The sequence below is a fragment of the Tetrao urogallus genome, assembly GCF_951394365.1.
Source record: "Tetrao urogallus genome assembly, chromosome: 5".
Classification (NCBI taxonomy): domain Eukaryota; kingdom Metazoa; phylum Chordata; class Aves; order Galliformes; family Phasianidae; genus Tetrao; species Tetrao urogallus.
In genome coordinates this window covers 16,493,624-16,516,571 of record NC_136818.1, presented here as the reverse complement: position 1 = coordinate 16,516,571, position 22,948 = coordinate 16,493,624, and the positions used below count along the sequence as shown (strand labels likewise).

Below are 22,948 nucleotides of genomic sequence, written 5' to 3'. Positions count from 1 at the left end.
TCCTCAGGCAGCAGAATCAGCAGTTACAATCAGACAGCACAAATCCTGTGTTCATAAGCAACTCCTTCGAAGCTTATTACCTTGAAAAATTAATACTTTGCAGGAGAAACTAATGATAAGAGGTGGTGACTGGCTGAAGCTAAAATCTACTAATAAAATCTTTATTAAATCTTCATATACACCCCTTGAAGACAGGTATCACAGTTCTGCAAGAACCCTGAAGGTATCATTGCAGCTCATTCAGAACATGACAACTTCACAGCTGAAAAGTTCTATTTGAATATGTGAATGTACCACATTATTTTAAATAGGAAATTCCAGCAAAGCAGTTGCTGCTTTTTTGTTTTTTTTGTCTCACCACTAGGGGAACTGCTTGAGGGATACTGGAATTCTCTACTTCACATATATATATTTCTTCATTAAAAAAAGTGATCAGGTTTCCATGTTGGAGTCACACACATACCAAAACACAGGCCTTATTCTATCCATATAGTAACAGTGTTTCCTTTTCCCTTTTACACTGCCTTACTATAACAGCCTCAGTCAGATCTCAAAATATAAAAGATTAAATTTCTGCAAGTTAAAAGCTAACCAAGATTGAGAAATACAAAAAGGACAAAGTTTACTCACATGTTAATAATTTACTTGCTACTAAGAAGAAGGAGAAAAAAGGCTTTGGTATTTTAGCAGGTCTGATTAATGAGCAGAATCTCAGAATTTGAAGTTTAGATAAATTTCTACACACTTGGAAGCTCTTTCACACCTTCTTTTCCTAGCAAAAGAATTCTCACAAGAACAGCATCTGACAAAGCTTCTTGCTTGCTTCCAAATAGAATAGAATAGAGAAAGAATATTTTCTCTGCTCAGGGAAGGAAGCATAAGGAAGTGGTAGCTAAATGCAACAACAGGTGTTGTCTGTGACTCTAATCAAGCTCAAGTCTGCCTCAGTCTTCCACCTACACCAAGAACCTCAAAGGATGAAGTTTCATCCAGCTTTTTACATTATATGGCTGCAATCTGAAATGACTTTAGCACAAACATGCAATCTAACATACATTAGTTTTTGTGCACTGTTTATACTGCTCAGTGAATTCTGCACAAGTAGACTTCATAGCACAGACATGGTGCCTTCAAATGCATGTGAAGTATTGGAAGAAAACAGGAATCTGCCTGATAGAACTAGTTGCAAGACTGATTACCTTAATCTTCCTCTTTGGTATTCCTATTTTATGTAAATCCCAAAGGATTTACACAGAACACTACTGTTCCAAAATCCTGTGAGTCTGTACTCCACACTACACCATCTTTTAATTATTTTATTTCCTCAGTGCTGCCAATTGTCTTTGTTTTCTTATGAGCTCTGTGATATTTGGTATCTTTTAACACTAACTTCCTTCGATCCTTGGTTCACACATACATCTCGGATTTCATTTTAAATCCACTGTTTGTGTGTGTGAAGAAAAAAGGCAACCTAGATACACTCAGAAGACTTCAATATTTGAAAGAACCATGACTTTTTTTTTTTTTTTTTTTTTTTTTTTTTTTTAAGCCCATCATTTTCAAAGCTATGCTTATGGTTTTCTTCAATCCTGTCTCATCTTTTTCCAAAGGCTGCTTAAAAAGAGATTTAGTGTAAAATACTTCAAAAGCTTTTTAGGAATGACTCACATGTTCTTCAAGTAAACATGAATTTCAGCTTTAAACAAATACAATAATTTACAAGATCTATAATAGAAGAGACACCATTAAGCTAACACTGAACTCACAGTCTGTATCTGCATTGCCCTTTTACCTGTACTTAAAACCAGGAATAGTTCCAACCACACGCATGCCAAGAGCCCTTTCACATGAGCTGGGTCAAGTATGTCAGCAGGGCAAAGGATACTCATAAACACTACAGATATATTTGAAAAGGAGAGAGGAATCTTCTAAAAATTCAATCCTAGTTCTCAATATCTCAGTGACTTTGGTGCAACTCCATAAAGCTAGATTGTTGACTTACTGGGAGATGTATTTCACCTCTTTACTGAATCTACTGGAAGTCTGTAGTACTGACCATCTAAGAGTCAGTTTTAAAACCCCAGTCCTGCAAAGACTTACTCACTCTCTTAGTGCCAACGCTGTGCAGTGACATCCATGCATTAGTTATCAAATAAGTTCAAACATGGACAGGACAGTGATCACAGTGATATGAGTCAAGTTACTTGTACCACCTTACTTTAATCCTGAGGAAAAACCTCATCAAAAAGGCAAACACATGCATAACCTCTAAGCACACCAAGGTGAAAATAAACCCTCATATAAGACAGCAATACTAACAGAAATTTTTTTTTTTAGATTGAGCCTTTTTCATAAGTCATAAAAAATAACCATTAAGTAAATAAATCTTCTTTATTTTATCAAATCAATAAATTCTTTCACATATTCATGCTTCAACTAAAACAAAAGAAGGCAAAATCCATTTTTGGCAGCGGTACTGCGGATCAAACAAACATGACTCGTAAAACTAAAGCAACAACCCTGCCCTCCCTGCTTGCAGCTCTGCTGCAACTGCGGGCTGCACGGCACATTGCTGCGTGTGCTGTAGAAGGAGATTTCCGCAGGGAAAGGCCATGCCATTTCCTCAGAGCACTTATAGCCCAAGAAGAAAGCCTCACTGTGAGGTATCATCAACAAACTCTTGTGACATGCCTTTATGATGCTTCCCCAGGGAATACATTGAAAACACATAGCGGACAAGCTCAGAATTGCTGGAACAGCTTGAGATAACCCCTGCCCTCGATGCTGCGATCGCTCTCTTTGCTCACCATCCTCTCACCATTCTCCCCCTGCTCTGTGCCTCTGCAGATCTGGGCCTACAGACTGGGAAGAGGAATCGGCACCACAGAAAAGCTGCATTTCCTGTTCCAAGCACAAGTCTCTCAACTCAGTACGTGTTACCTGGCAAACAAGAGGAGGGCTCCGAAGTAGCTGTACTAAAATGTTTTCAATACAATTGGGTGTACTCCACAGTCAGTTCCTGCAACAGTAGGAAACGGCTGGAAAGCAGAAGATCCTGGCAAAGCAGCAGAAGTCATCACAACAACTCCTACAGCTGCTTCCCTGCTCTGCATGATGAAGATATGGACAGTGCCTTTACCCTGGGGATTTAGACAGTGTATCGTACAAATATGCACTGCAGTACACAATCACCAAGAAGAGGCAGCAATACTTTTCTCCCCTGATTTCTCAAGCAATTTAAGTGAATGCTTACTGCCTCAGCATTCAGCTGCCAAAGCTGAATCAACTGCCTAAGAATCATAAATTTGCTTAGAAGAGCAGCCAGCTACCCACAGAACCACAGACATACTGGTTACTGGTGTTCAGAGCTTCAACAGGAAAAAGGAGATGATAAATGAAATTGAGCTCCTCCCTTTTCTGGTCCTTTCATAGCGTGTAAAATAATAGTGTCACTCAGCAGACCCCAGCCTTTTGAAAAAGAGCATATTAGATTTTGGCCTGCACTCTTACTAGCCCCATTTCAGTGGCTTTGCTGTTGGCTGTGCAGAGAATCCTTGCACAGAAGCACTCCTGATCCACGTATTAAACACTGCTTTCCCTTGTATCACTGAATGGGATGACGAAATATCATTTAAAACAGGGCCACTGGCTGTTACCACATCTTCCACCTTGGCTGGTGTGGCTGGAGCACTTCTGCAAGCAAGAACCTGCACTGCCGTCTCTGCTGGGTGGAGGATAAGAGATCACACGAGGTTTTTCTCAGAAACTGAAATGACCAGGAATACATTCTAAAGAGCACTGACAGAAACATGTCACCTGGGGTCTGGAAGAGCCAATAGCTTCCTTCCCAGCCTCCCTGACAGCCAGGTGGCAGCAGCAGGAGCTCCAGGCTCCCTGCGTTCTCTCCTTCCACCCTCAGGTTGCCTTCCTTGAGGCAGTTTTCCAACAAACCGAGATCACCATTTTCCTCTAACACAAAACAAAGAAACCCCTTGTAATGCCAGAGCTTTTCACAGACCAGAAAATCTCATTGCCGGGAGTAGAGGAACAGTGCAATGAGGATAAGAAAGCTCAGAGATTAATTACAGAGAAAAATGTTTTCTGGATTGCGAAAAAGGTCCAACAGAGCATTGTGAGATTTAAGACTCTTCCCAGAATGGCAGGGTAGCACTGGGTTGCACTGTGCCAGTGCATGAAACTATGCTAATTTCATTTTGGAATACTGTATGTGTAAAAACAGGTATAAATTCCAGTAAGTGGGGATTTCCCCTTATTGCCGCTACCTTTATGTTCCAGGGCAGTATAAAATTTCAGGAAGTTTGTTTACACATCTCTGAATTCCTAACTGTGCTGTAAAAGCATCTACAGTTATCTGGAAATATCTGTACTGAATGAAAAAAAGCACAGCAGACCAGGCATTTATGCAGTAAGAACAAATGAAAGCCCAGAACAGGGACAAACACTAAGGAAGAAGTCAAGCAGTCTAAGAACACAATAGATGGCTGCAGAGCTATATATTGCTTCTCCATTTGCAGATGATGCAGTCTCCTGAAAAGATGTCAAATTCAGCCTTGTGCCCTATGAATGGCAGTTTCCTCAGACAGATGTTTTCTCATGGCTTGTATCAAGGCTCAGTTTGGCCCAATAACTTTAGAGGTAGAGATGAGTCATATTAATAGCATACCATATTAATAGCAAACCCTATAAAATCGTACTTAAAATCTTGCAACAATCGATACTATTTTATATTACAATATTTATACCCAAGATACTGATATAAATTGCAACCTATTTCAGACTAACTTGCCTGGAAAGAGGCTGAAAGCAAATCCTGGTAAATTCCCAAAACTCCAAGGGGGCAATGCAGCACTTACCTGTTGAAGTAACAAGTAACCACTGCTCCAGCAATTGTCATTTGCTGACAGGCAAGAATGAATTCACTAGTCCAAATGAGGCCAACAAAATGATACCATGCCATGTAGCAAATTCCAGGAAAAGCTCTATATTCCACTTGTCCTTCGGAAGTAGTCTGTGCAGTACCTGGGATTGAGATTATGCCATCATATTAATATAAATCACCAGATACAAACAAAAAATGAACTTCACCCTTTTTCTTAAGCTTTCTTTAACGAAATTATACGTGCTTCTTATCTATTTTCTCGGACAAAACCAGAGAGCCAAAATTTTAATTGAAATAGAATTTTGAAAAATAAAATTTTACCATTTAACATTGTCCAATGTTACTACAGTATTGAGGAACACTGACAAATGCATTCATTCAAGCTAAATAAAATTGTTTCTACCTCTATTAATAACATAGAATTCATTCCACGCTGAAAAGACAGCTTTTCACAAAAGGTAGGCATAACTCAGACAACTGAGCAATCAGACCTTTCCCCATGCAATCCAATTTATGCCGCTTCACTTTGAAGTCCAGTCAGGGGATAATGGCATTGGAACATTCATTCCTAGTGAAAGGTCACTAGTCCCACCACTCCGTTTTTGGGTTTGTCTGCTTGTTTGTTAAGTTTACCAGGCCTTTAATTCATTACCCTTCAAGATCACAGAATAAAATGAGCTCTGGAGGTGAGGAGTTTCCTATTCTAACTGTACAACATAAAGAAAGGGAGACACAGAATTGTCTTTTACTGCTGCAACAGCATTCTAACATCAGTATTGAAGTGCACCATCTTCAAGAATACCACAGACATCAAACTATCTAAAAAGTGGTTAATTCCACCTTTTTGTACAATAAAAGAGTGCATACTCAATAATATCTAGAAGTAGAAACAATAAGGGTTTGGTTTTCATCATCAGGTTCAGACAAGCTTTACAAGCCTTCAGAATCTAAGTCCATTTGCCTGTAAATTACAAAAATATGAATCCACCCCATAGTTGCTTTGCAAAATTATCTTCAAGTGCTTCAAAAGGATCAAAAAACGCTACCTGGCTATATAATTGTTATTATATGGTCTGCTTAAAAAAAAAACCTTATATTACTTAGCTTCAACAACATTAGCAAAATAAACCCATCTATCCTAGATTTTCTGAGAAGAAATATTTGCTATTGAAGGACAAAAATAATTAAAAAAAAAAAGAATAAATCTATGAATGGATTTATAGCCTAGAAGCTAAGCATTCTTCCCAGAGCTAAGCCAATCTTATTCTCAGCACTCTGGAAATCAAGACTTGCATCCATCAACATGCTATAGTGGGCCTCCAGGAGGAGCTTGTAGGTACTATACCAGACTTGGTCATCAAGGCAATCTTTGCTGAAGGGCAAACAGACATTTTTTATTTTCTGAAAAGTTACCAGTTTTAACTTGCTTAGTAAATCCTTCACAGTGATGTAAAGTTGGTCACTCACAGATATAGCACTGCTTCTATTATACTCAAATGTATTTTAAGACTCTGAAATGCAAGATACTTGCTGTGAAGAAGCTAATTCTCTTAGTAAGATCTCCTATCACACACTTCCAGCCACTCCTCCACATCCCTTGCCACCTCGTTTTTAAGTTTGGATCCAAAAGTTGTTTTTCCTTTTTACACACGAATTTTTGAGGACAGATTCATCTACTTCAGTACAATAAAATAGCTATGTGTTATATCATTTCTTGTTCTGAATTCAAGGGGGCTTTCATCTCCACTTCTTCCTCCGGGGATTCTAGACTGCTGTTTTCCTGCAGCCAGAGCCTGCCCTCAACATGCTCATTAACCACAGCCTATAGTCCTTCCTTAGGAACTTGGGCAAATGCTAGGTCGGCACTGCACAAGAAGATCTCCCACCTTTCTGTTTCTGAGCAGAGACATTATGCCATTTGGTAACAGAATTAACCATGCTTTCCACCATGCAATTCACCTGAGTATTTCTTTCACCAAGGAGGCACATTTCAGGTTTTGCATCTCTAGCTTTGTCATGAGGATTGACAATAATCTGTATTGTAAACTACTTCCTTTTGTTTTTTAACAGCTTTCTAAAATAAGCAACTGAAGTACGAGCAGCAATGGTTTTGCCCTTTATGACCAGCCTGAGACGAGAGCACATACAGCACTGTACTGCACTGCACAGAAATCAGGCACATCCACCTGTGAATTCAACATTACCACTGCTGTTTAGCTAAGGTGAACTAGTTTTGTAACCTCACAAAATTTATCAGTGTAAACATCTGTTTGATACCCCTTCTGATGTACTGTTCTGATGTGGCCCAATACATAACAGTGCTGGCAAGAGAATTACAACGCTATTGTAACATATTGTAAAACACAATGTTATTTGTCATATGTCACTCCTAGTAGCATGGATAAACTTCAAAAGATAGAATAGATACCCTGCTGACAAAAGCATCTTTCTCATCACTTCACTGTGATCTGTTTGTGCAAGCTAAACCTTCCCAACAAAGCCATGAAAGACAGTTTTCATTTGTCAGCAGAATATTTTTCCTCCAATAAGAGGAAAATAATCCTCCAATAAGAGGAAAATAATCATAGCAAAGTGTGCCAAAAAACAATCTTTCTGATGTACCACGCACTCTTAGTGGTGATGCTAAGTCAGTAAAGAATGTAAAGAACTGAGGACCTTCCAGATGAAACACCAAATCTGAAACCTCTGATCAGTACAAGTGTTGATCTGCTGCAAATACTTCAAAGCAGTGCTGTTAACAACGCAAACAGCTGTAAGTATTTGCAGCAGCATTCAGAACAGTTTCCCCCCCTGACTCAGCAGCCCAGTGCTGTGCCACCATGTCAGTCAGCACAGCAATGCCACAATAAAGTCAGCGCATGCACAGCACCACCAGCTGCACTCTGGTCCTTTAAGACTTATGTTAGATGCTCTTATTTGGCAACAGCTGCTGCAAGTTTTTGCTGATGCCTGGAGCAGCAAGCTGCTTCCAGGGATGAAAATTCCTGGGAAGTCCAGTTTCCTTATCAGAAATAAAGAACCACTGCCCAGAAGATACTGAGAGCTTGTTTATCAGTTCCTGTTAACATGAAAATACAACATGAACTTCCCACTGCTAAGCGAGGAAAGATTCTGGCAGCATACACCACATCTTCATATGTCCTCCAACAAAGTTTATTGTGTTCTTCTATTTAGTTTTTTCCCATGTAGTGTTATTTATAGCTAAGCTAGTCAACTGTAATTGGAAAGTCAAGGATCCTGCAGGAAACAGGTCCTCATTGTTGGTTTAGCTACTGAAAAACTTGATACAACAGTTCTTTGCTCCATTGCATATAGCATGCACCTTCACAACAGGAAAACCTTATGCTGCCTTCTCATCCTACATTATGTGCACAGCATTTATGCCTTGTGGACTCCACAGCTCCTGCACACCAGGAAGCTGAAAGACATGTATTGCTGTGCCAGACAGTCAGATCTGCAGTGAAATACACCACAAACTCACAAACAATAAGCCTTAATAACCCTAAGATCTATCAGCTTTTCTAAAGCACAGATGAATTCCATTCCTACCCTGCTAATGGTTCCAACTGGTGCCACTGTTTGCACTGTCTCCAGTCTCATGGAGTCTGGCATTTCTCCTAGATTTCCAGGTCTGGAATTCACTTGCTCTCTGCTGCTCTTACAGATTCTGAATTACTGAGGTACTTAAACAAGTGCCTACTTTAAAATGCATAAGTAGTCCCACTGATTTTAATAGGCTTATCCATGTGTTTCAAGTAAGTCATGTGCACAAGTACCTTTCTAAGAAACGTCTATTATAGTTCCCAAGAAGGCTGTTTCTGCTCACAGTTACACTAACTGTTGGAGAAGATATAAATAAGGGCCTGTGTGGTGGTATAAAGATCAGGTGCATCACAGCTGAAGCAAAGAGCAGGTGCTCCAGAGCTGTAAGATGCAGAGATGCTTTACATATTACATAACTAGCAAAGGTTCAAGGAAAGTGTTAAGAACAGGTGCAGCACAGCAGCAAGCCGAATTCATTTGCCCATTTCATTGTATTAGACTAAAGACTATTAGACTAAATGTCTTCATAAACATTTCAGTTTCTCAGCTTTCTTAATATATCTGCATTTCAAACAGAGCCTCAGAAAACACATTAATGAAAAGCTGAAGTGTCAGAAACGAGACAAAAACAGCTATATTTTACAAAGTAATGCTTGCTAAGCAGCTATCTGTCAACAGAAAACAATTGTTACAAGAGAGCAGATCTTGGGAGAACTTCAGAGAAGTATTCTCAGCTGATGTAAGAAGCCCACAAAACTCAAAAAAAAAAAAAAAAAAAAAAAAAAAAAAAAAAAACCCCAAACCCAAACAATAAAGGAAATATCTTCCACCTCCAGGGTGATTAGAGAAAACCAGTATAAAATACAAAGCTCAGCCATCACCATGTTATTAATCAAACAGCACTATATATGTTCACTTATCCTCATCTTGAGCTACAAACAAAATCTAAGCTGTGGTTTATTGGATAGAGCGTGGGACAGAACAACTGTCATATTTCTGTCACCTACTTTCTTCAAAACCCCTCAAATCTGTGGGACAGATAAAACAATCTTTCATCATCCCCCCCAGATCATTAAAAGGCTAAAATTGCCTTCGTTGTCTTCAAGCTCCCTTCAAGAGTTACTCTGTAATCAGAGCTGCTGTAAACAACCGAAGAGATTGAGAACAAACCTTTCTCACACAACTTTATCGGCACCTAGCGGGCACCAGGGCTGCTGCAGGGCATTTACACGCCATTTATACAGAGATCTCAGCACTCCGACTTCGCCAAGAACTCAGCTTACACCTGTTGGGTAACAACAGCCACCATTTCACACAGAAAGCAAAATAAAAAGCTCAATTACAAACAGGAATGATAAAACGAATGGCATCAAGCTTTAATCAGAAATATCAGTTGAACATGTGAAGTTGCATTTTTCTACCCACATTCATCCTTAGGTTGTAACTTTGAACTGATGTGGGTTATTTATCAAATGCACATTTCCTTCTAAATATCAACACCCTATTTGTTAATAGAAAATTCTTAAAGAATCAACACCCCCACTAAGAACTTCCTGAGGGAAAACCTCAGTCAAAACACACGTTTTACAAGATTCCCCATGTGAGAAATACATACTGATAATTAAGATAATTAAGCCTGGAAACAACCTTCTCTTTCATGCTGAACCTGCAACAAATAGATTCTCCGAAAACTCAGAGCATGCTAGCAATTCACCACCGCTCTACAGTGCAACAACATTATGATGCAGCCTTCTGTACTACCTTATGTGTATCACTCTTTGGAAACCTCAGCATCCCTGCTGTGATTGGGAAAGAAAAAAAAGTGAAACGCCTCTGAGCCTGGAGAGCTCTGCTGCACTCTGCATAATACAGCCAGTCTCAAACTTTGGATCCTACTCCCCAAGCCAGCAGAAAAAAAGAGTTGAGTAGAACTGTCTAGCACAAAGTATACACTCAATAAGGGAAAATGGCACAACACGGAAAAATCGTAAAAAGCCTCCAAAAGGTAATTTTCACTGGGATTTATTTCCCTGCAAAGACATGGAATCTGCAACTCACTGCTTTCCTGCAAATCTGTAAAAGCATCTAAGGAAGCATCTGACTTGTTCCCCATTCAGCACTTATCACCACGAGCTAAAACATTTCTATTCTTTTCATGATTGCCACATCTCAATATGACAGATTCAGTTGGTACAGTCTAAATTTATGTTCAACAGAGGCAAGCTTCACATCCTTATATGCGCTTATTTAGAATAAGTGTGAATATTCTTATAGGAAAGGTGTCAGTTCAGCTTGAAGTCTAACATGTAGTATGTTCTCTAATAGTACTTGTTAATTATATATTTAGCAAATCCGCTTGTTAGAATTCATTTTGTTTTTACCTGCATAGCTCACCAGAAAACTGAAGGAAAATGAATTCTGCTCTAGCCTAAGCAGCAGGTGACTGACACACAGTGCAGAGAGATGATGTCTCTGGCTGCATGTGAAGTGGGTGTGAGGGAAAGTGCCATGGGACAGGAGTGAGGTCTCTGCCCCATAGTGACAGGAATATTACCAGTTTTGCAAAAGGTCTTCAACTACAGAAAAGCTGGAGGCTTTTCTGGCCAGGACCACAGGCTCAAGGAGTGGTAGAATCACAAGACAAAATAATCAGACTTCAGCATCAGAATGTTTGGCTGCATTTGTTTCTCCACGCAAGAATTGCCACGAAGATTCAGAGGAAAACAAACTCATGAATAAGTAAAGCCTCTAGACAAACAGCTGTCTCTACCTGCATCAGTTCTCCACAAATTCTAATCCAGAGGACAACTGACTCTTAGCAGTAGGTACAGAAATTCAAAATGAAAACAAAACTAACACCCAAATCACAATGCTTCCTATGGACAAAAGCTGACATCTGCATGAAGAATTATCCCCAGGGTTGCACACAACCAGCCTAGCTTTCTTCCTTCAGATGACGTTCAAAAGGACAACCTTCCCCTCCCTCACAGTGATGCTTGGCCAAGGGACAGCAAACAAGTTGCCCATTGTCCAATCAGTGACAGATCTGATAGCAGTTCGTCTGTTAGTTATATTATGCTCATAATCTGCTCTTCTTACAGATCCTTCATAAAGAATTGACTTTCTCTATAGAGCACCTCCTCTACAATCTCAAGAGTGTCTAGATCGATCCAGATACTATTGTACCAGTCTAAATAATTACAGCAGTTGTCAATAAAGTACTGCTCACAGAGCACTGCCTCCATGACAACTGAACATTGTTTATAGTCAGAGGGGATGAACAGGAAGGAGGACACAACATTCAGTGCAGTTACAAAATGAGAATATGGCTTTCTTCATTAAATACGTCAAACATATACACATATCCATCATGATTTGATCAGAAGCTAAATAACTGAGAAAGAAAACAACTAAAGCCCACGTCTAAGAGCAAAAATCCTCTCTTCTGTAGTGCTGTGACTCACAGAACTTTAGCAATGACTTCAGCAAGAGAAAGAGGGAAGGGAAGGGTAACAGCTGTATAACAAGGCTAGCCCACATAAGACCAGAGGGTCCCATACTTAAGAATTGAACTCAGGAAACAGCATTCATAAGAAAAAAGCAAAGCATACACTTACCTGCAGTTCCTAAGCTAAGCAGCACAGCAACCCAAAATACCCAGAAGATGATCAAAATCAGAAAGGTCCAAAGCGGCTGGAACAGAAGGAAAGGGATTCTGCCGATTATTTTACCAACAATCTGAAAGAGCTGTACGGTGCACTGAAGCCTTTTTCTTAGCACAAGTATAATGCAAAGCAGAACAACCTGTTAGAGAAAATAAATAATTATTAGTTGTTTTTTTTTTCCCCCTCAAAAACATAATGAAAAGTTGTCAAGTGCAGGTCCAGGGGATACGGCTTCCACAAAGACATGACAGCAAAGCATTTTTCACAAACACTGTGTGCTGGAAATGCTTCCTAAGACACTGCCTATATTCTCAAGGAGCCTGTGAATTAAAATCTTTGATTTCACAAAATTAACTTTATAAAAGCATTACTACTTAAAATAAAATGGAACTCATAAATCTGTAACTCACGCAGTGGAAACAATCTATTTTTCTTTACAGCAACAAACACAGAGCTATGTTAGGCACAGCATACTGCTTTCATATATCCTGTACGTCATGAACATGTAAACTTCCTTCTACTCCAGTCAGCTTACTGCTGCTCACAGTGGTAGGAGTAGCCAAACCAAATTGGCTGGGTATACATGGAGGCAAAGCAGATGTAAAATGAAACCTCTTTTAAAAAAATCTTTCTTCCCAAAGCAAAAACCACCCAACCACCACCACCAAGATGCAAAAAATTCACAACCTCACGATTTTTTTTTGTATTTGACAGCTATGAACAGCATTTAAAAAAAAAAAAAAAAAAAAAGGCTGGAATTTATAAAATAACAAATGCAACCAGTGACAGCTGGTTGGTTTACCACCAGTTTTCTCGCCTGCTCTGCAAAGAGCAGCCTCAGCAGTAGATGTTCCTCAAGTCCTACAACCCAAATGAAACCCTTCCTACTCTTTTATTAACAACAGTTAGAAGGTCATTGTTGATAACTTACAGAGAATATGAAAAAATCTGATCTATAACATTTTTATTTTCACCCATAAAGCGTCAGACTGTTCACATCCAGTGAATCCCAACCTACGGATCCTAATCTGCTTTAAGAAAACAGAGATGCCATCTTTTTGACAAACATGTCACAAACTACAGATTGTACACTCAGACTGAGCAATGACTCCTTTTACACTGCATCACAATGAGAAACTCTCTTCAAAAGTTGCAAGACAGATTCAGGTTTTCTGCTGAAAAACAAGGGAAATGACAGAAAAGCAGAATTTCACCCTGTGGTGTGAGGCAGAGGCACTGCTGCCTGTGCTCTGCCTGCCCCTCCCATTGTGTAACAAAGCCACTCCTCTCTTCAACTGTCAGGGTGGGCTGAATGTACAGGTTGTGCTCACGAGGAGCCAGTGCCTCTCTGCTCACCCATGATTCTCCTAGCTAGCTGATGCACAGGGCAACAGGGATGGAGCACAACCGCATTTCTACAAAACTGATGACAATACCGTTTATATAGAGCTGAAGTGTGCAGAGCCCAGAGCTGATTAATGAGCTTCATAATGAAGATACAAAACTACATAAAAGACTATAAGCAAACATTGATTCTGCTTTTCAAATCTAAAAGAAATACGGGATTATTCTTATTGTCGCAAAACCATGGCAGTTCAAGTTTTCAATCCACAGCCCAATCACTGCTTGCTGTAAAATACTACTTACTGTAACTGCTGTAGAGAAGATGGCATATCCAAACAGAAATTTTACATTCTCCTTTTCTGTTTCCAGTTCAGTGCTGGGATCATTCCTGTAGTCGTAGTAGAGCCACCAGAGGACACCCGAGACAACTGCAACAAACAAGCAGCATGAAGGCAGGCAGCACCTCCCCAGGCTGCCTCCCCACAGCCCCTCTGCCCACCCCCAGCTCTGATCAGGAGCTATCATGTAGGAAAGGCACAATGTCAGTGATCACAGAGAAAATTCACATCATGGTCTCTTAGACTGTAGTACAAGCCCAACAGAGATTCGGTTTACTTGCAGCTATTCTAAAACTCAGCCATGTAATTTTGTTGAGGAAATAAGAAGCTGCTACAGAACGGCAAGCTTTAACTGGACACACTCCCACAGTTCTCCCTTTCCAAAGCAGACAATGTAAAACTTCACTACACTTTCTTGTGAAACAGCAGTATTTCCACAGCTGCATGCAACAGCCAAAAGAAATGTCATTTCCAGACATCTATAAATGATTAAAACTGATAACCATCCCAACACTCAGCAGCTAGAACAGTATGCCAGATGCTGGCACCCCAAAGCAGGCAGCACTCTGCTTGGAAATGGCTGTGGTTACGAAGCATGGCCTCCAAGAAAGGGACAGCTGTTTGTTCAGCTGCCTCTCCATCAGTTCAGTGAGATGGCCCCATTTAGTGGATGCTAAAAGGTAAACTTATGTAAGGTATAGCTTACATAAAAGGTGTACTTACATAACAACCCAAACACAACCAGTGCAATCAAAGTATGGACCAGAAGCATCCGAATGAATCTGAAGGTCAAAACCACTATAAAAGAGAAAGCTGAAAAATACACAAAGTAAGTTTATTATGAGTGTCACCACCCATTTAACTTAACTCTTTACTTACTTTACAGGTAAGCTTAACGTTCTATTAGAATTTCAAGCTTTTACTTTTAAGAGGGATATGAAAGTTAAAAATCAAAACATTAATGTTAATGGCATTATTCTTTTTATCAATGGCTTCTCAGTCCCTTGAAAAGACATACCACATGTGTATTTTAGTCTATTACATTAATCATAACAAAAAACCCAATTCTTTCTTGAGAATGAATCTGTCCAGAAAAATCTGAAGATCAATATATTAAATTAAATAATAAAAAACTAACAAAAGCATTTTGAACTTCACATTTTAACTGAATATTACTATTCACTTTCTATTTACAACCTCATTTTTTATTTGCAACCTTACCTAGTGCAAGAACACTCAGTCCTATCACAGTATCTCTTCCTGCCAATATTCCACTCAGAATTCGGTGAAAAACATCCATTTCATTAACCATATTTATTAAGACAGATGCATATTTGGAATAGCATTCAACATGTTGTGGAACACACCGATTAAATAATGGAAAAGATTTACTGGAAGGTTAAAAACAAAGATAGAGAAAAATGATTTCATTACTGGACAAACATTTTCAAACCCACAGAGACTTGAGACCTCTGCAGCACCCCAGCAGCACCCATAGCACAGTGCTGCAGCAGCTGATAGCCACCATCTGCAGCCCACCAGTCCCCCTCCCTGCCTCCAACATACACAGGGAGTCTGACCCAGCAGGACAGGGCTCTGGGCACAGGAGCAGTCTCTTACAAATGCTCAGGCAGTGGTGTCATTTTTCATCTGCAAAATAAACTCTTGGTGGCACCATGCCTGCAATGCTGGGTGAGAACATCAATTCAAGACCAACAAGGGGAAAAAAGTGGATTACTATCTCACTCACCATCAGCACATAGTTCCTATTCTATTCTAGCTTGGCTTCACTCATTCTGATCCCATATCTTTACATAAAATCTTAACTCATGAGAGCATGGCTGTAAACTTCGTTGTAATTCTAAACTGAACATTTCATATCATTTTGAGGATATTTAAATATTCTAAAACCTGCTCCAAAACAGTGCTTGTAAGGTACATGTAACACCACCAGATATCTACATATAAAACTGTTTGCTTCTTCCAGCTAGCTTATTGAATATATTCATTGTTCCACTCCGGCAAGGCTGCACTGCATCAAAGACACATTCATACCTAAGTGGAGAGGTTTGTTCATCAACACATTAGAACTTCTCTGACTAGCTTTGCTTCTACGATTAAATACTACTGTGCAACATGAATGTGCTGAGTTCCTTGCCGAATAAGAAAAGGCCTAAAAAGTCAAATATGCCACATTTTTTCATCAGTTTGCATGTCTTCCTTTGACCCACTGTGATGGTAACAGCTTCATGTGTCCCCTGCTCCCTCCTGGTGTTTCACCTTCTATTTTCTCATTGGAGCAGTAGATGACTTAGCTCTGCAAACATGGAGATTCCAATTCTTGTATTTTCATAAAGTGGAATTTTAAATAGTGGTTTTAAGGATTTTGACTCACTAACTCATAATAAATAAAAATATACAACTAAGTCAATATGCCCACACTTAACATGCTGGAAAATATTAGACCTTGCTGTCCACAGACCTCTGTGCTTCAAGCCAGCTGGCCATGAAATAACTCTTACAAGTAATTTCTGGGATCAGGATAATAACAGAGGTCTGAGAGCACAGCTCCTTTTCTTAGCACTAAGGGAGAGAGCAAAAATTTTGTGCAGAAAATAAGTCACTTCTGATGTGGAGTGCTCTGCCCCTGATTTGGAGAGAAAACATCTCTAAAGGGTAGAGGAACAGAGAGAATGCAGTCTTTGCTCATTTCAGGACAGGACACAGGCGTGTTCTCAGGCACACACAGAAACCCATAACGATACAGGTACAAAAAAAAACAATGCACAACCATTCTGATTTTACATGGCGTCATCTACAAAATGTGAGGAACTATGAATCCTTAATAAGCTATGCAGACATCAGGGTGTTGTAAAGCATCCAGCTCTTCTTACCTTGGTGGAACGGGCAGCGTGGGACATAGCTCAGCTGCCTTTGGATGTAACGTGTAACTGGAAATGCTCAGGTTGTAAATACAAAGACAAGAACCTAAGAAATAAAAGAAATGGGAAATTAATATTAGTTACAGTTCTGGAGAAAAACACTCTAAGTTTTGTTTACACTTATGCTTTGATCCCTTAGCAGGCCACATTCATCACTGATATTCCAGTAGGAACATAAAATAAATTAGCTACCAGGTAAATCTATAGCAACATCTATGGGATCTTCTGTCTTCTAGACTTAACTGTAACTACCATTCACTGACCTTCATGAAGGATGAGCACATTGTTTGTTCCATGGTACAACACTTCTCTGAACCTTTATTCCTTAAGACAACACAAAAACCTAAACTGACACATGGCACAGTGGAATAAGGCCCTCATAATTTAGAGCAGAGTATGTATCTATCCAGAAGCTTAACACTTCCTACTCTCTGGACTGAACAGTGCCAGGTACTGTGCTAACAGTACTCTGCTCCATTACGTCATGCTGCTAGGAAAGAAATGCTGTATGCGTTCAAGCCATTCAAAATGCAATACTGCCCTCTCCCTTGACATAAACATGCAAGCAGTTTTAGCACATGGATGGAACTTCATGCAATTTTATTCAGTTGCACTGAAACTACTTATATATCACAGGGGTTTAGGGCTTTCTGTACATAACTAAATAATGACAAAGTATCCTAAAATGAAATTAAAACAAATGTTGCCAGTTTAAATAGAAACTCTTGTCAAAACATTCAACAAAATGAAAAATAATGGACATCCAGTAAAAAGAGCCACAGCTATCTGCATGGACTGCAGTTTACAGGTATGCTATGGAATAAGGGCTAGGCCATAGGTTACTTCATTTATCTGCTGTAAATGAACAAACTGGAGCTGTCTCCTTCGCACAACAGCTACTCCTAACATTGTATTTATCTTCAATGGCAGAATAAAAAAAACTCCTAAGCAGAATACTAAACTTTGGACTCTGATGTCAAAAAGGATAACACTGCCAGTACATCTCCGGAATTAGTAATTCTACTACAGCTTTAATCAAATTGAAAAGAACCAGTTAGACAAGTTTCTCAAATAGCACGTGAGCTCTGTTCATCCACTGCCACCGTGAGCAGCCAGCTTTCTGCTGGATAACCTCAGACTTGTCCAGGAATGAATCAACAATTTTTGAATCTGCATAAGAGAGCTGTGCCATTTCTAGAAACGATTGTAAATTGTAATGGCTTTGAAATAAAGCAGAGATGGGGGTTTATTTTTGGTTGCTATGGACTGTTCAGGAAACTGACGGTCAGAAATGACTCCCTAGTGTAGCAAACATAAGAATAATAAAGTGAAAGTTTCTCAACTGTTCTACAGATACATTAGATACTCATATTCCCTGTTGCACACCATTGTTCCTTGCAAAACTCTGGAGGTCTTCCAAAGAGTTGAGCTGCTCTTGTGGACAACTAGACACGCACAAGGAAACTGAACTGATTTTGAGGCTTTGCATTTCCGGGCTGCATGAATTCAGAAAGAACACATACCTGGAAAGACAGAAAGATCCTCGTTTCAAAAAACAAGCCTCCTGGTTTTCATAGGTTTAAATTGTGAGCCTTCTCTCCATCTTTTTAAAGTGCTATAAAGCAAATGAAACTTTTTCCACTTACAATGAAACAAATGGATTTTGAAGCCAAAAGTTAAGAAGCATTTTGAGAACATGCTCTATTTTTGAACTTCATTTCTTTAATAGGATCAGAAGCTACCAAGGTGGGTGCCCCTCTACAAGCATTAGTTCTCTTGCATGGAATTTTCCAGAATGACAGATAGCCTCAACATTTAACTTCCATAAATACAAAGATTTGTCCACACTGTCCAACAATTGCTGGTTTGGCAGAAGTCCTAACATCCTACTTAAGAAGAAATCATCACAAAGCAGAACAATGTCATGCACGCATTTTCAAATTCCGCCTTAAATTTTCACTTTGCTCACTGTTTTGCACCATTCCCACACCATTTTATTTGCCTTTTAGTTGAAGTATGCACATACATATGCATGTGATTGACAGCTAGATGATGTATATTCCTGAAGGTAGGTGCAGTTAAAGAACGGTACCTTTAATTAGACATTATCTGAGGTACTTACTTTTTATTAGTCATGTCCTTTCCAGAAAGAGGCACCCCTTTTACAGGAACATTCTTCCTACCACATACGTTCCCAAAGCTGTCATATCCAAGCACAAGTCTTTCTGCAGCACCAGCCATCACAGCGTAGCCAGTTACAAACATCTATAAAAACAGGTTTTTCCATGTGAAATCATGCTATGACAGCTTTTCTCTCCCAATGAATAAATATTCCTTTCAACTTGACTATTTTTGTCTTGTGAACACAAATCATTAAATCTAAAATTCACCCCTCTGCACAAGGCCAGAGCAAGTCACAAGCACAAGTTCAGCCCTATTGTCTCCTTAGACTTCCTTCTTGTCTTCCACAAAGCACCCTAAATAATTTAGCAGTATATCACAGAAGAAAAAAGACAGGATCAGATTCATATATTTAGAAAGCAGCTGTAAAGTACTAAACCCCACTTCTGCCAAAGCTTCTGTGTGTTATTGGGCAAGGTCACTCAGGAAGCAACTTCTCCTATGCAGCCACTGCTTCTCAATTTTCAGGGTGCCCCTCAAACCACACCTGCACAACACATCTGCTGAAATACTGAATTTAACCAAAGGTATACTTAAAAAACAAGTATAGTTAAAATGCAGATTAGCTGAAATTTCAGGAATATGTATTCTTGACTGCATTTGAAAAACCTCAAGAGAGCCACATTGTGGACCTGGCTGTTACTGCACTGAGCTTTTAGATACTCTGTTCTACCAAAGCCCCAGCACCAAAGGTGAGCTCCAAGTAAACCTAAGAGGCAGCATCCCTGCTGGCTGAGCTGCAGCAACACTTACTTGGTCAGCACAAGACACTCTGCCTAGGAACGCAGCATAAAATCTGCCCAAGTAATCAGGGCCAAAACACCCTTTTAAAGCCAAGAAGCAGTAATTCTTCTGTGAAGCCAGTAAAGTCTTGAGCACTTTTCCCCACAGCTTATTTATAGCACTCCACCCATTGGAGAACTTGGTGATTTAATCATCCCCCTGTCCCACGGAGAGCAAACCACATTTCACGTATACCAAGGACAAAGCTCTTGGCTCAGTGGCTACATGCAAATTGCTGGCAGCTGCAAGTCTTCTCAGCCCACATTAACCACCACCACCCTGCACAGAGCAGTTGAATACTAGCTGTTCTGGAGAGAGGTTTTACGTATCAGATCCAGCACAATAGCTTTACTAATTAAGGTCTGTAACTTTGTTATTCTACTTTTAACTTGTGTCTAAAGATAGTATCTAGGCAAAAACTGAGTCTCATACATGAGTAAGTATGTACTTCCTGGTCCTCAACGTATTCTCATCTGTGCCTGTGTTTACAGTGTAATTATTTAAATAATGCTATTTATAATTATGTTTGCACATTGACACTATCTTAACACGATGATTTTTACAGAGATGCCATCGTTAAAGCTGACGTACTACTTGTGTATGTGATGCTAGTTATAATAAATTATTTCCAGATCCTATTTATATACATAGAAAAAATGTTGAAAATCAAATAGTTTTCAAAGGAAAAAAAGAGCTGACACTGTAACTCCACTTAAATGGACTTTCAAAAAAAAAAAAATCTGACAAACCTTCTAAAGAGGGAAGTTGCATGTCTACTGCCATTAGTATGGCAAACACTGTGTGCATGTATTATTTTTAAGTGCAGAAAGCTGGATAGCAACCATAAATATTCCAAGCAAGAGATGGCTGAGTGACTGCTGGGAGGCGTGTCCATCTCCATGCACCAGCAATATACACTTACACAGAACCACTCACATGGTTTCATTTCTTTTCCACTGTGGGAAGAAATCAGTGTCACCTTTTTCATGTAATCTTTAAAAACTCCCAACAAACAAAAGAAAACAAAGCTATCTATGCACTAAATCTATTTCACAGAAACTGAGCAATAAGAACATTCAAAGAAAACACAAATCCAGAATCCTTGCCCCAGTTGCAAAATTCAGCTTACACAGAGCTCAGGATGCACATATATCCTTCTGCATTAGCTTCCATCAAAAGAGCTCTTAGGAATTCAATCCAAAACTGATCAATAGCATATTCATTCCTCAGCAGGCTCAGAGATGTCATGAAAATCTTTCATGCATACAAACACAAAACCTGCTCCTAAAAACCTGCACGCTGTCCTAAGCACAGGACAGATAGCGAACTGATTCACCAGAAGAGAGACACGGCGCAAGAGAAAGACTGCACAGAGTTAGATAAGAAGTAATCAGAATCCAAACAGAGCCCGAACTCGTTCTCACAAGGAAGCTCCCACTCATCAGCCCTGCCCGCACCTGAGCGGCTCGTTACGGCGCAGCCCGGCCCCACACCGCGCCCCGCGCCGTCCGCGAACTGCGTCTCCCAGGGAAACGCACGCTTACCAAACCGGCCCAGAAAAGGAAGAAGAGGAGCAGCCAGAGAGGGTCTGTGCACTTTCTAGAAATGACCGGCCTCCATTCCCTCAGTTCAGAAACACGATCTCCAGATTCCTAAAATGAAAGAAAAACAAACGAAACACCTGTGAAAGCGAAGTTTCGAACATCACAGATTTTCTGCAAGCGCAGTCCTGCAGTCACTGCCAGACGCCCGCTAGCTCCCCGGCCCCAGGAGCGGGGCCGCTCGGCAGCTCTTTGCCCCCGACCCCGAGGCCCACTCCCCCTCACCAGCCGCGACTCACCTGCCGCCGCTCCGCTCGCAGCGCCATGTTCCCTACCGCCCGGCTGCGTGGCGCCGGGTCCCGGTGGGCAGCCGGCGCGGTGGCGACGGGCGCTCGCTAGGGGACGGCTCGACGGGCCGCGGGGCCGGGCCCGCCGGGAGGAGCGCCCCGGCCGGGCAGCGGCACCTCGGGTAGCTCCTCCCGCCGCCGCGGATGGGCGCCGCCGCCCCGTCCCGCCGCAGCCGCGCGGGCGGCATCTTCTCTCGCCGCGGCACGAGTGCGGCTCGGTCCGAAGGGCGCGCGGCGGAAGCGCGGGCGGAGCTCGGAGCTGCGGGATGGGGCTGAGCTGCTGCGGGCGGCGGGAGCGGCCGTGCTGAGCGGGGCTCGGGGAGCCGTCCGCTGCGTGTGCGCGTGAGCTGCGTCCGCACCCTGAAAGAGATGAAAGTTTGCGATCGGTGTAAAATAGACAAAGCCGATATTGCACGTTGAGAAGACGGTGAAGGTACGTCGTTGCTTCCCCACCGCGTTGGTCAGCTGAAAAACGTGTTCTCCCACGAACAGAAAATCAGCAATTGCAAGAAAATGGAATTAAATTGGAGCAGTCCTGAAGAGCTGTCGAAGAAGCGATGTGTCTGGTACAGAAGGCAGAACGCAGGGCTGGCTTTGCCCAGAAAAAAAGAAGACTTAACTGCACTGCTTGGGTGAAAATGCAGAATGAAATGGTGGTGGCAAAGTGGCGCTGATGGAAGTGCCGATACCAGGAACAGGTAGCGATTGATTGTTTAAAGAATAGACCTGTGCCGCAGAGCATTGCAGGCTCCTTCTAAGCTAACTGGAAATAAATACAATTCCATAAAATAAGTTAACCTGTGCAGTGTCTCTTAAATTCACTTTTACTGATTTAACAGAGCTCAGTACAATCCAGATTTATATTTTAAAACATCATGTAAAGGTTTCTTAAAACCCTGTTCTGCAAAGGATTTCCAAACCTCTCAATTTCCAGCCAGCTCATGGCCCTTGTCTTTATCTGCATTGTACCTTTTAATGTTCATTGTTCATCACTTTGTACAGTTTTCATAATTTGTGTGAAACTTTGAATAAAATATTAACATGTAATGATACTGCATTGCAAAAGTAATTTTCTGGCTGTAGATTCTCAGTGGACAAATAACTTTTCCTTCGCTTTGCACTGTTGCACTTTAAAAAGAAATGAAAAAAAGAAGGCATTTTCCCTCAAAATGCAAATGTGAAAGTTATGTGAAGCTCTTATTTTTTCTGGAAGGGACAAACAGAAAAACAGCAGAAGTGTTACTAACTTGTAGCTCAGACACAAGGAATAACCCCCTCCTACGATTAAGAAAGATCCCTCTGAAAGAACGCCATGCTAAGGCTGATGCTGGAGTTGATGGCCC

The 22,948-nt window shown here is 40.7% G+C and overlaps 1 protein-coding gene across 1 annotated transcript in view; it reads right to left on the bottom strand.

The window, feature by feature from the left end:
* The window catches only part of SLC44A3 (solute carrier family 44 member 3), a gene marked incomplete at both ends in the record, with an annotated part of 37,889 nt that extends 16,305 nt beyond the window's left edge, over window positions 1-21,584 (bottom strand). The window contains 10 exons of the mRNA XM_079535829.1: window positions 4,875-5,040; window positions 12,082-12,268; window positions 13,777-13,901; window positions 14,535-14,624; window positions 15,033-15,202; window positions 16,706-16,799; window positions 18,140-18,276; window positions 18,876-19,018; window positions 21,262-21,369; window positions 21,558-21,584. Coding sequence (XP_079391955.1) covers window positions 4,875-5,040; window positions 12,082-12,268; window positions 13,777-13,901; window positions 14,535-14,624; window positions 15,033-15,202; window positions 16,706-16,799; window positions 18,140-18,276; window positions 18,876-19,018; window positions 21,262-21,369; window positions 21,558-21,584 — 1,247 coding nt within the window. The remainder of the gene's footprint in view (window positions 1-4,874; window positions 5,041-12,081; window positions 12,269-13,776; window positions 13,902-14,534; window positions 14,625-15,032; window positions 15,203-16,705; window positions 16,800-18,139; window positions 18,277-18,875; window positions 19,019-21,261; window positions 21,370-21,557) is intronic.
* Window positions 21,585-22,948: the final 1,364 nt, after the last annotated feature.